Source organism: Typopeltis vanoorti, chromosome 16, assembly GCF_054136105.1.
Source record: "Typopeltis vanoorti isolate ZY-2024b chromosome 16, IOZ_Tvanoo_1.0, whole genome shotgun sequence".
NCBI classification, from domain to species: Eukaryota; Metazoa; Arthropoda; class Arachnida; order Uropygi; family Thelyphonidae; genus Typopeltis; species Typopeltis vanoorti.
In genome coordinates, this window is record NC_143564.1 from 89,197,209 (window position 1) to 89,209,673 (window position 12,465).

Genomic DNA, 12,465 nt, shown 5'->3' on the forward strand with positions numbered 1-12,465 from the left:
TTCATCAAACTTTTATATAGATGACCAAGGCAAATCTCCTCCCATTATTGTACAAACTATCCACTGCATGCCATGCCTGCTCTGAAATTTCACCAGAAAGACACCATAAAAATATTCAATAGAATTGACATAATAAGTCTCCTGGCCCTGGTGGCATTTCTCCAGTTGTATTAAAAGCTTGTTCGAAGCAAGGTTTCATCCAGCCAGTTCCCAAAAAGGGAAATAAAAGTCAACTGTCAAGTTATTGCCCATATTTTAGGACTCTCGAAAATAATGGAAAATGTTATCAATAACCAACTGCTTCACTAGTGGAGACTAAAGTTGTGAAGCAGCTGGCTAGTGATCACCAATATGGATTCTTTCATTCTTACTCCATAGTAGATCTTCTAGGTAACCTCACCCATCTCTGGATACAGGCCATGGAAAAGTTTGGAGAAACCCAAGTGTTCAATCTATTTCCAAGGCATTTGATCAAGTCCAGCATCATGGCCTTGTTGCCAAGTGGTCGTCTTATGGCATTCCTCTTATTCTTTGTAAATGGATTGCCAGCTTTCCCACCAGTCTCATGTGGGTCATGGTGGATGGTTTCCTTTCATTCAATTCTTCAATTAGTGCTGGTCTTAGGGCTCCTACTTTTACCTCCACTCTTCCTCCTACATATCAATGGTCTCTTCTCTCAGATATCCAGTCCTATTCATAGCTTCACAGCTTTGCTGATGAAGTAATCTCCACTTCTCATTTTCATTTTCGAAATTTTGTAGTGCTCAGGTAATTCACACTTCAGGATCTTCTTTAACCAACCTTACACCCTGATCATCTTACCATTCTAAAGGGGGGTTGAGGGGCAAAATTACTTGGTGAAATTATATAAATTAAGTGGATATTAAATCCAACATCATTTCAAAACCGAATACAGAATCAATAAAAGTTTCGTGTGAAAATTGACTAGAGAGCTTGTGGGAATACACTCGCTGCCATAATACGAGTTGCCCTAGCCGAACTTAATAGGAAGCATGCATGCTCAAAGCACCCATATATTCGCCTCCTATTGGTCCATTTTGATAAGATTTCAATGATCTGCCAGCTGTTTCAAACTAATCGGTTTTTTGTTGGAGATCAGGAAGAAACCTAAGAGAGCAAAAATTCTCAGTACCAAGGAACTCTTTACTAAAATAAAGCATCAGAGAGGTGTATTTTCCGTAACAGAACTCTCGGTCAGTGCATAAAGCATTTACTAAAATAAAGAGAGAGCTCTCTCTCTAGTCAATTTTCACACAAAACTTTTATAGTTTCTGTATTCAGCTTTGAAATGATGTTGGATTTAATATTCACTTAATTTATATAATTTTGCATTGCCGAAGTAAAGCCTTTTGGCTCTTTATTTTATTAAATGACTTGGTGAATTTTAATGCCATTGAAATGCAATCCTGCTTTATTTGCTGAAAGAAAGACCATGCCTCACTCTCTCTCACTTTTGATAACATTCTGCTAGTCAACCAAGAAGTTTTCTCTTCTTACATATCCTGGCACAAGCACATCAAGTCCATAGCTTCTTCAAACTCCAAAAAACTTTGTATTCTTTTTTTAGTTCCAAATGGTACTTCTCTCTTACTCAATCCTGACACTTTATAAGCTGAAATCTACCTGACCTTAGAATAGTGTTCTGATATTTGGGGTGGTGCACTTAAAACCTTCCTCAGAATGCTTTATTGTATTCAGAAGAGAGCAAGTGATGACAGATGACCTCTCTAACTGCCTCCCTCCAGTCACTTTTCCACAGATTTTAGGAAAGTAATTATTCTAACACGTGTGTTGTGTCTCCATAAATTATTCACTATGAATATCAATAGCTATGGTTGATTAGATGGATTTCATTAGGTTTAATGAGAGTCCTAGAGTAGTCCTGTTATTTTTAAGTAGGTAGGTAATATTTTTACTCAGAACCTTTCTGTTAGTCAGTTATTTAAAAATAACTGAATTTAATAAAAAAAAAAAGCTTAATTTAGAAAAGCACTAACTTAGTGCTGACAGCATTCCTACATAGCAGTGGCCTGTAGTCCAACTTTTGGTATTTTTACCCACTGTTTAAGTTGAGATTATTCTATTAATTGCCTAGAGTCCTGGAGTTGGGGATGACCTGTAAAGGTTACTGACTTGTAACCTTTGGATATATTATATTAGATATTATATATTATACTTGACTTAGAGTATTCTATTACTTATATCAGGAAGTTTATTGGCATCTGAAAAAAGTTGATTGACCTTCCTGAATTGATGGATGTTATTTGGTTGAACACATATTAGTTTATTTTAACTTAAAATTATTAATCCAACATAATAAATGCCATTCTGCAAAATTTCTTTTGGCCATCTGATAACCTATAAGAGCAGGGATAGAACGAGTCAGATTGACTATATTATGTGCTGTAGGAAACATCTGAAGGAGGTGAAAAACTGTAAAGTGATTAATGGAGAAAGTGTAGCGGCACAGCACAGTTGGTTGTGGTAGACTGTGATATAAAAGGGGAAAAGAAGAATAGACAGAAGTGGCAGATACAGAGGAGAATAAAGTGGTAGAAATTGGAAGAGGAAGGCCCAATGAATAAGTTTAAAGAAAAGGTATTGAAAGTAATGAAGTTACCAGAGGATGTGGAAGAATGGTGGGATGTTAATAGTTGGAATATTAGAAAAATTGGAGAAGAGGTGCTTGGTATAACATCAGGAAAGGGACCACCTGAGGATAAGGAGGCATGGTGGTAGAATGAGGAGGTGCAGTTGGAGATCAAGGAAAAGAAAGAGGCAAAGAAAAAATGGGACATGACTGGAACTAGAGCCGACAAGGAGGCATATAGATTAGCGAAGAAAAATGCAAAGAGAGCTGTGGCAAGGGCAAAAGCGAGGGCAGTTGATGAGGTTTATGAAGAACTGGAGAGAAACGGTGGTGAAGCTCAGTTGTTGAGAATAGCGAAAGCCAGGAAATCCAAGAGGAGGACAAAATCAGAGGAAGATGGAAAGAATATTTCCGTAAACTACTAAATGGGGAGAATCGGAGAGAGAGGTGTGAGGATGGAGAGGCAAACAAGAGACTGGTGCAAGACATAAGTAGAGAGGAAGTGGATTGGGTACTAAGAAAAATGAAGAATGGAAAGGCTGTGGGAGCAGACCAGATACCTGGGGAAGTGTGGAAGAGTTTGGGCAGTGAGGGCGTGGATATGTTATGGGATCTGATGAGGAAAATAGCCCAACAGGAAAAGATACCAGAGGAATGGAGGAAAAGTATTCTCGTCCCAATCTACAATGGAAGAGGAGATGTTCAAGACTGTGGCAACTATAGAGGGGATCAAGCTGATGTCACACACATTGAAGATATGGGAAAGAGTAATTGAAGGAAGGATATGGCAGGAAACAAAAATTGGTGAGGAGCATTTTGGATTTATGCCAGGAAGAGGGACAATGGATGTGATATTTGTGCTAAGGCAATTGTTGGAGAAATATAGAGAGATGAAAGTGGATCTGCAAATGGTATTTATAGACCTGGAAAAGGCATACGACAGAGTGGCCAGGAAGGAGGTATGGAGGTGTATGAGGAAGAAGGGGGTGTCAGAGAAGTACGTGAGGTTGGTGAAGGAGATGTATGAGGGTACAGAAACTCAGGTCAGGTCTAGTGTTGGCATGACAGAAGGGTTCCCCATTGTCATAGGGCTACACCAAGGGTCAGCTCTGAGCCACTATCTCTTTGACCTGGTCATGGATGTACTAGTGGAGGATGTCAAGAAGGTGGCACCATGGAGCATGCTGTTTGCTGAAGACATTGTTCTATGCGAATCATCCTGAGAGAAGCCTGAAAATACCCTGGAAGAGTGGAGAAAGGCATTGGAGGAGAGAGAGGCATGAGAATTAACCGGGTGAAGACTGAATATATGTACGGGGAGTGATGGGTGAAAGGCTAATTTCAGGGAAGAAATTCAAGTATCTTGGGTCAGTTGTTGAGAGGAATGGTGACTTGGATGAGGAAATACAGCACCGAATTACATGCGGTTGGATGAATTGGAGGAAGATGAGTGGGGTCCTGTGTGACAAGAGAGTGAGTTGTAAGAGGAAAGGAAAGCTCTATAAGATGGTGGTGAGGCCGGCGATGCTCCATGGTGTGGAGATGTGGCCTATAACCAAGGCACAGGAAAGGAAGATGGAGGTAGCAGAGATGCGGATGTTGAGATGGATGAGTGGTGTGACAAAGAAGGACAGGATAAGGAATGACTACATTAGAGGGACGGTTAAGGTGGGACCAATTGGCAAGAAGATACAAATTATGGAGTATATGGAGTTCGAGGGAAGGAGGAAAAGAGGCAGGCCCAAGCTCAGGTGGAGGGATAAGGTGACAGATGATCTTAGGGAGAAAGGATGGAATCCAAAGGACGCCCTGGACCGGAGAACTTGGAAGAGGAAGGTTAAAGATCGGTGCGCCGACCTCGTTTAACATGGGATAAGGCAGAGTGAAAGAAGAAGAAGCAGATTTGGTTGAACACATATTAGTTTACTTTAACTTAAAATTATTAACCAACATAATAAACGCCATTCTGCATAATTTCTTTTAGCCATTAATGAAGGAAAATGATGTAATAATGAAGGAAAAGATAAACTAAATATCACCTGGCCAGTTGGTTTTTTCAGATTATTCACCTTATTCAGTTTAATTTTTTTAAAAAGTGTAAAGGAATATTTAAACGTGAAATAAATTAATGCTCTGTTTGCAGCAGCAGAAAAATGCTACTATTTTGTCATTCACTGTCCTTTTCATGAATGGAACAGTTATTATTATTTAGAAGAAAGAGCCTTATAAAACTTCAGCATGGATGATTAATGTATTAAAAAGAAGGTAAAATATGTTTTCGAAGGGCAAACAAATGCCCATATACAAGATCTCATCTTAGCAACTTAAGTACACAAGATGCAAAGATGATGTCCACAGCACTCGTATACCTCCAGTAAATTTGCTTTTAATCTCTCTACTATTTCCTTCCTCATCCAGTGGATAGTAAGGCAATACTTACTGTGGGGAAGAGTGCATATGCACTCTTCCCCACAGATTGCTGCCTTACTATTTTTCCCATCAGTTATATTCCTATCCCCAAAATCATTCTTCCACTATAGTTACATAAAAAAAAGAATGCTCTAGGATTTGTTTACATAATATATTTTTTTCTCTTGGATATCAGAGATGCACTGAGGGAAGCCTGTACTCACTCAAACCTATTATACTTCTCCATGAACTCATTCACTGATGAAAGGTGGAATGAACCCATTTCACCTTTCACTACCTTCTAAGAAAAAAATTCTAGTCTTAATATCCTTGCTAACCACATATGCAGTTTTCAGGAATAATCCCCCACTTTTCTGTCTCTTTCTGTTATGTACTGAAAAAGTCTTCTGTGTCAATCCTATAATTTACATGTTTCTATCTTATCCCCACTTTTCTATCAAGTAGCCTTTGTAACCCACAGACCACAATCTGTTTCCATAGGAACACTTTCCGCTGACTTTTAACAGTCTCAGTCACTAGTCTCTGAATCCTCTCCTATCTCCTCATTCCCAAAGAATCCAGGTAAAAAGATCTGTACACACAGATGTGGCCTTATTAAAGCCTTATAATGAGGAATAATAACCTCCCTATTCCCAATTGTCAGTATGTTCTTCATCATCCCAATAATCTGACCCTGGCCTCATCAACTTCCTGCAATCTATTTCCATGTAGTACACGATTTGTGATCTCTTCTTCCCAGAATGCATGACTTTACACTTAGCCACTCCACAAATGAACATAATACATCAATGTAGCAGTTCAGCTGTTTCAACTGCTTCACAGTTGCAGTACACCTTCTTTTCATGCATCATGGAAAACACTTTGAGTATACTTGCAAAAGTGGCCAAATCAGCTCATCAAATCACTTGGTTGCTGAAGAATACGTTGACAAGCAGAGACAAGCAGGTTATTGTTCCTCTGTATTGAGCCTTGATAAGACCCCATCTCGACTACTGTGCTCAGATTTGGTCACCTAGGTTTCTTCTTGATGGGGAGGAGGTGGAGAGGATCCAGAGGCGAGAGACCAAGATGATAGCAGGTCTGTGGAATGAACCGTATGAGAACAGGTTGAGGATTTGTGGGTTGCAAAAATTGGTTGATAGGCGGAGGAGGGGAGATATGATTGAGACATTCAAATTACTGAAGGGTTTCTATAAAATTAATTCAGAAGATATTTTTGAGAACAGGGCTGGTTGTGGGAGGACTAGGGGACATCCATGGAAACTGGGCAAAAGTGTGGTTAGTAAAGGTGTTAGAGATGGGTTCTTTACTTTTAGAGTAGTGAATGAGTGGAATGCGCTCCCTGAGTCTGTGGTGGATGCTGTGACAGTGAATGAGTTTAAGGCGAGGTATGATAGATACTGTATGAATGTCGAATAGTTGTGATGAATATGATTGGGGCCTCCCTCGATGAGTCTAATGACTCCCTGGAGTTGCCCGTAATAATAGTAATAATAATAGTAATACTCACATCAGATCCAGCATTTTATATATATATATATATATATATATATATATATATATATATATATATATATATATATATATATATATGGCAATCGTATTAAGATCTCAAATTAAAACTACTTTAACAGATGTTATTGTTAAATGTGGAAATATGTAATGGTCTTTCCAGTTAAAAGTACTTCTAATTAATTTATTATTATTATTGTTGTTAATAAAGAATTAGTTATCATTTATTATTAATTAATTTTTTATATAAAGTTAATAAATAGCAACTTTTTCTTAAAATTTATGTAAAACAAATAGTGAAAATAAAATCACATTAATGTAATAATTTTTTTATTTTATTTTATTTTTATAGATACTTTTAAATTTATACCTTACCAGCACAATGACGAAATCTAGCCAACACCATGCATTAGTAAAATACTTCTTGAAGCCAAATGCAAGCCATTTCAATATCATTTCAAAGAAAAAAAGGACGGTGAAAACTTTGTCCATGTAGGTTAAACCTGCTTTCAGTGTCGGCCTATTTTTAAGGTTAACATCTTCTAAAGCCTAAGTATTTACACATACACAAAACAGAGAATTAGTCTGAATTTCATTTAAACATGCACAAACACACACGAATTCATTATTATTATTATTATTTTTAATAATAATAATAATATTATTATTATTATTAATAATATTACACATATATTTTGCATATTTTTGCTAGAAGTAACTCTTAACCTTCACATATTCTTGTAAGTGTCAATCCAAGAAATTTATATTTATTCATTGAAATCAAATAGAATGACAAAGACAAATGCAAGATTTGACTCTGGGTAATGATTCAAGATGTAGTAGTACACTGAGAGGATTTGGCTATAAATTATGAGCCTAGAAATCTGGGAGTGATGATGGAGGATAGAAAGCTATTGCTTATGGCAAGGATTTCTGCCTCTTATCCAGCTTGTTTGGTGGTGTCTGAAAAGGTGAGTCAGTTGGAATTATGGATGTTGAGGCCACCTAGGGAGATAATTATTTATCTCCCTAGGTGGCCTCATCATTATTTGGATGGCCAGATGCAGATGGCTGAGTTCATAGGGAGGAATGTGAATAAGTCTGAGTAGTTCTTGCATTGAAGTTTTGAGATTGGTAAATGCAGCAGTTGAATATTACTAGATGGGACAAGCAAACATTGAGCCAGAAAAGATTGAAAGCACGGGATTTTAAATAAGCCATTCTCTAGCATGCAATATCAGATTTTACAAAGACACATGTGCCGCCTTTGTTTTGGTAAAAGGAATTTGGAAAAGAAATTTGGACATTAGAGGTGGACAATAATGGATGTAGATGGTATTTGTGTTTCTATGAAGATTGGAGATCTGGTTTGAATAGCTGTAAGTGATGGTAAATGCTATTTATTATTATTATTATTATTATTATTATTATTATCATCATCATCATCCTGATGGTATGATGAGCTGTGTGTGTGTGTGTGTATGGCAGAGACTGATCTGGGAAGTCATTTTGCCATACACACACAGCTCATCATACTGCCTTAAACACACTCAAATTCTCTACAGACATGCTCTCAGGCCAGGCATTCCAATCATTTGCAACTCTGCATGCAAAAAACCTTCTTCTCACTCTCCTGCTCACACCCTCCTTATACAGCTTCATAATGACCTCAGGTTCTTCCCTGATCTCCAACCATTTGCTGTAAAACCTCTCAAACATTGATGTTATAACAATCGCTTGCTAACTTGTAGGTCTCTATCATATCACCGCTCTTCCACCTATCCATTAGACTCTGTAAATTGCATCTTCTCAATGTTTCCTCATAGACATTCCAGAGATCAGAAACTACCTTAGTCACTCACCTCTGCTTTCCAACATCTCTTCATCCTTTTGAAAACCAGGTGACCAAATCTGGGCAGAGTAGTCCATGTGTGGCCTAATCAAAGCTTTATACAATGGATGTAGAATTTTACTACTTGAACAAGTCAGTGTCATCTGCATCATTCCCAGAAGTCTTTGTGTTGTCTTCACAATTTTGTCAATGTGTTCCCTAAATTTCAGATCCTTATCCATTATCATCCCAAGATCTCTTATTTCCTCCACCTACAACAATATATCCCCACCAAGCATAAATTCTACATCCCGTATTTGTTTCCCAAATTATAAAACCTTACATTTTGCAACATTAAACTTGCATCCCCATTTCTGTACCCATTCACTCAATTTATTCAAGTCTTATAAGGCCACAACATCTTCTCTATTATTCATAGTTCGTCCCACCTTTGCATCATCTGCAAACAACTGAATATGCCCATCCAAATCTTCACCAATATCATTAACATACAGGTTAAACAGCAATGGCCCTAAAACAGACCCCCTTAGGCATACCACTAGTGACTTTCCTCTTCCTGGATATTGCTCCCCATACACAACTTGCTGATACCTATCAGATAGCCAATTTCCAATCCAATGCACTAATCTAATATCCAACCCTATCTGCCCTAGTTTGACTATCAATTTATCATGTGGTAATCTATCAAAAGCCTTTGCAACATCTAAGTATAATTTTGTGTATCCCTCTCCTCTATCCAAGGAAGCTGTCACATTACAATAAGGTAGATTACTAAAACATGAGCAAATCCCTTTAGCAAATCCATGCTGTCCATCAAAGATAACATGATTGATGTCAATCCAATTCTAAATACTAGCTTGCTTCTCCAACACCTTAACCACAACATCTGACACACAGATAGACCTACAATGTGATGCTTGAGTTCCATCACTTCCCTTATGAAGCATCAGAATCTTGCCCACCTTCCACTCCTTTAAAAGTCAACCCAGTGCAAGACCCATATTAAAAAAATATGTCAAAGCAGATGCCAACTCCTTGGTACATCCTTCAAAATATGTAGTGATATATTATCAATCCCAAGCCTTATTAACACGAAGTTTGCTCAGTTCCCCATATACTGATTGCTCACTTATGGTTAGTCTCTCCTCCCCATCATTAACTGCTCTCAAACTCTCCATGATGTCACATTTAAAAGAATGAAAGACTTATATGAACTGCTCATTAAGTAGCTCCACTATATCTTCTGCAGCAGTTGTCCTTATACCAATTTCTCCAATCAATATCATCCTTTCATAAAATCATTCTTTTTTTTCCCTTTTTTTTTTTTTTTGCTGGCTGCATTTCGAAAGAACTCCCTAGATTATTTTTGGCTTCATTAGCTAACTGCTGCTCATACTTCACTTTGGTAACCCTTATGAACTAAGCCACCCTCCTTGCCTGTTCTTTTCAATCCTCGTGGTATTGATTATTTCCACTTCTCTTATGCTGCCTGCATAATACCTTTTTTTCCTTCTATCGCATGCTTAATCTCTTCATTCATCCATTTCACACCTACATTATTTAACCTTGTGACACTGCTTCTACTAGACAGTTTTTGAATATCCTGCAAGATGCACTCTTTGCTTTTCCAGCTAACTCCTCATTCCATGCTACACCAGCAAGCAGTCTTCTGAGCTCCTCATAATCACCAGCCTTGTAGTTCCACATATGAGATGGTCATTCCCACCAAGTGGTGGATAATTTGACACCTCATTTATAATTACATCCTCTGATGAGATGATCAAATCCAAGTCCCTCAATCCTCGTGTGCCCTCTGTGACATACTGTCGGATGTAGTTGTCCCTCAAAAACTTACGAAACTCATTTTCTTCACTTCCAATTGCTATTTCATCATCCTAGTCTATATTGCCATACTTAAAATTGCCCTTAATGATCACCCTTTTCTTATTTGCTTGGCTAATTTGATTATACATTTCATAGTCACTACCACCCATATTACCAGGTATATAACAACATCCGACTAAGTATTTCATTCTATTCACCTCTATCTCCTACCATACTGCCTCAAAACCACTGGCACTATTTCCCTTTTGTATCTCTACTTTGTATGGACATAACTCTTTCTTTATCATCAGTAGCACTCTCCCCCTTCCTTTTTACCCTTTCTATCTTCTCGAAACACATCATATTCTTCCATCTCTATTCCTTTTAGGATGTCATCCTCATCCAACCATGTCTCACTCATTCCAATAATTCTTGGGTGAACAGACTCAATTAATGCAACCATTTTATTTGTTTTGTTTCTTACACTTCTAGCATTTGTAAACAAACACTGCAGCTCATTCCCTAATGTATAGCTAGTTCCACTGATACCACTTGTTTGATGTGACTTCTCCATGCATAACTTCAGCCATTTCTTTTTTCCTTATTCATCTTAGAACCTTCTTCAAATCCAACTGTTTTCCCTTGATCCCAGGTCATCCCCTTCCCTTTTTGTCTACACACACATTCGCATTCTCTTGGAGCATCAACCTTCCCTCACACTGAGTTTCTCTGTCCATCCTGAATGTGGTGTTAATGCCACAGATGTTAGTGCAGTGGATGTGAAATTGAGTTTTTAATCAGGAGATTCTAACATGGTTTGCATGCACTGATTGGTTGCATTGTGTATTTTTTTATTGGAATTAGTTTTTGAGGGAGATTCCTTTTTGTCACAGTGCCACTATCATTGTTTGTAAGGTTGATCATTAGTTTGTTCACGGGTTAGATGGAAGGATACAGTGGGGACATGCAGTGAGAGGAGTAGAATCCTGAGCACGAATCCATAGAGATAGAGAGAGAGAGAGAGAGAGAGAGAGACCAGTGTCCTTACCATAATGTGACCTCAAGAATACCTCCCACATACCAATACTCAAACTCTTTCTTCAGGCATGACCCGGCAGAGTATGTGGCAAATGATCTGAGAAATTCAAGTGGTTACTTTTGATATCAATAAAGCATTTGAATGGTCTTCACAAAGACCTATTAAGCAAGCTTCCCTTTTATGGTCTGTCTTCTGTTTTTTAGAATGCAGTTGTCAGCTGCCTTTTTAGTCACACATATGTAATATTGGACCAGAGAGAATATTGGCTTGAATTAAGTAAGGCTGGCACTTTCTTGTATTTCCATTCATTCATCTACTCTATTCTTTCTACACACTCATCACCAATATCAACAGTCCTTTTTTGATAAATCTTGCATTACATGAATGAACAAAAATTCATTAAGGAGTTCTTTGATATGAGCCAGCAGAAAAAAGAATGATATTGGTTGAATAAATGGTGAAAGGATAACTGCTAGGAAGGATATAGTTAAGATATTAAAGGAGTAGTTCATAAAGGAATTACATCATTGTGAATGTGAACTTCATGCAGAGTTTTGAGCACACCTGGTGTTAATAAGACTGTGGGACTTGATATATTATTATTACGGGCTACTCCAAGGAATCCTTAGACTCATCGAGAGGGGCCCTAAACATCCTGTCAAGAACTATCCAACATTTGTGCAGTATCTATCATACTTTGCTTTGAACTCATTCACAGTAATAGCACCCACAACAGACTCAGGCAACCTATTCCACTCATTCACTACTCTCCAAGCAAAAAACCTAGTTCTAACAATCTTACTAACTACACTCTTACTTAAATGCATGAAAAGGCTTATGTGTTCACAGTACATGTTATTTAATTTCACGGTTCTGATGACAATACAGAATGACAAGAAAATACCACTTCACACAGGATCAATTGGAAGAAAACAAAACTGTTACACAGAAATCATTATAAGTCAGAGAGATTGGTTTGGAATCAACAAAATCTTCAAAACATACTCCAAACCTCAACAAGTATGGTTGTATAAATTTACCAAAAATCTGGGAGACACATTTTAAGATCTAATTAATATTTGTTTTCTCTCTTTTTCCAACATAGATGGCATCTAATTAGGACTTTAGTTATTTGTGTTGTCCATTACAATTTTTTTTAAACTAGTCCCACTTTTATACCAAATTGTTGTTGTTGTT

At 37.6% G+C, this 12,465-nt stretch overlaps 1 protein-coding gene across 1 annotated transcript in view; it reads right to left on the minus strand.

Moving 5' to 3' along the window:
* LOC150098179 (sodium channel protein para-like) overlaps nt 1–12,465 on the minus strand; it is a 1,334,265-nt gene that overhangs the window by 218,759 nt on the left and 1,103,041 nt on the right. The window contains 1 exon segment of the mRNA XM_090406598.1: nt 6,929–7,102. Within this exon segment, the coding sequence (XP_090262724.1) occupies nt 6,929–7,102 (174 nt within the window).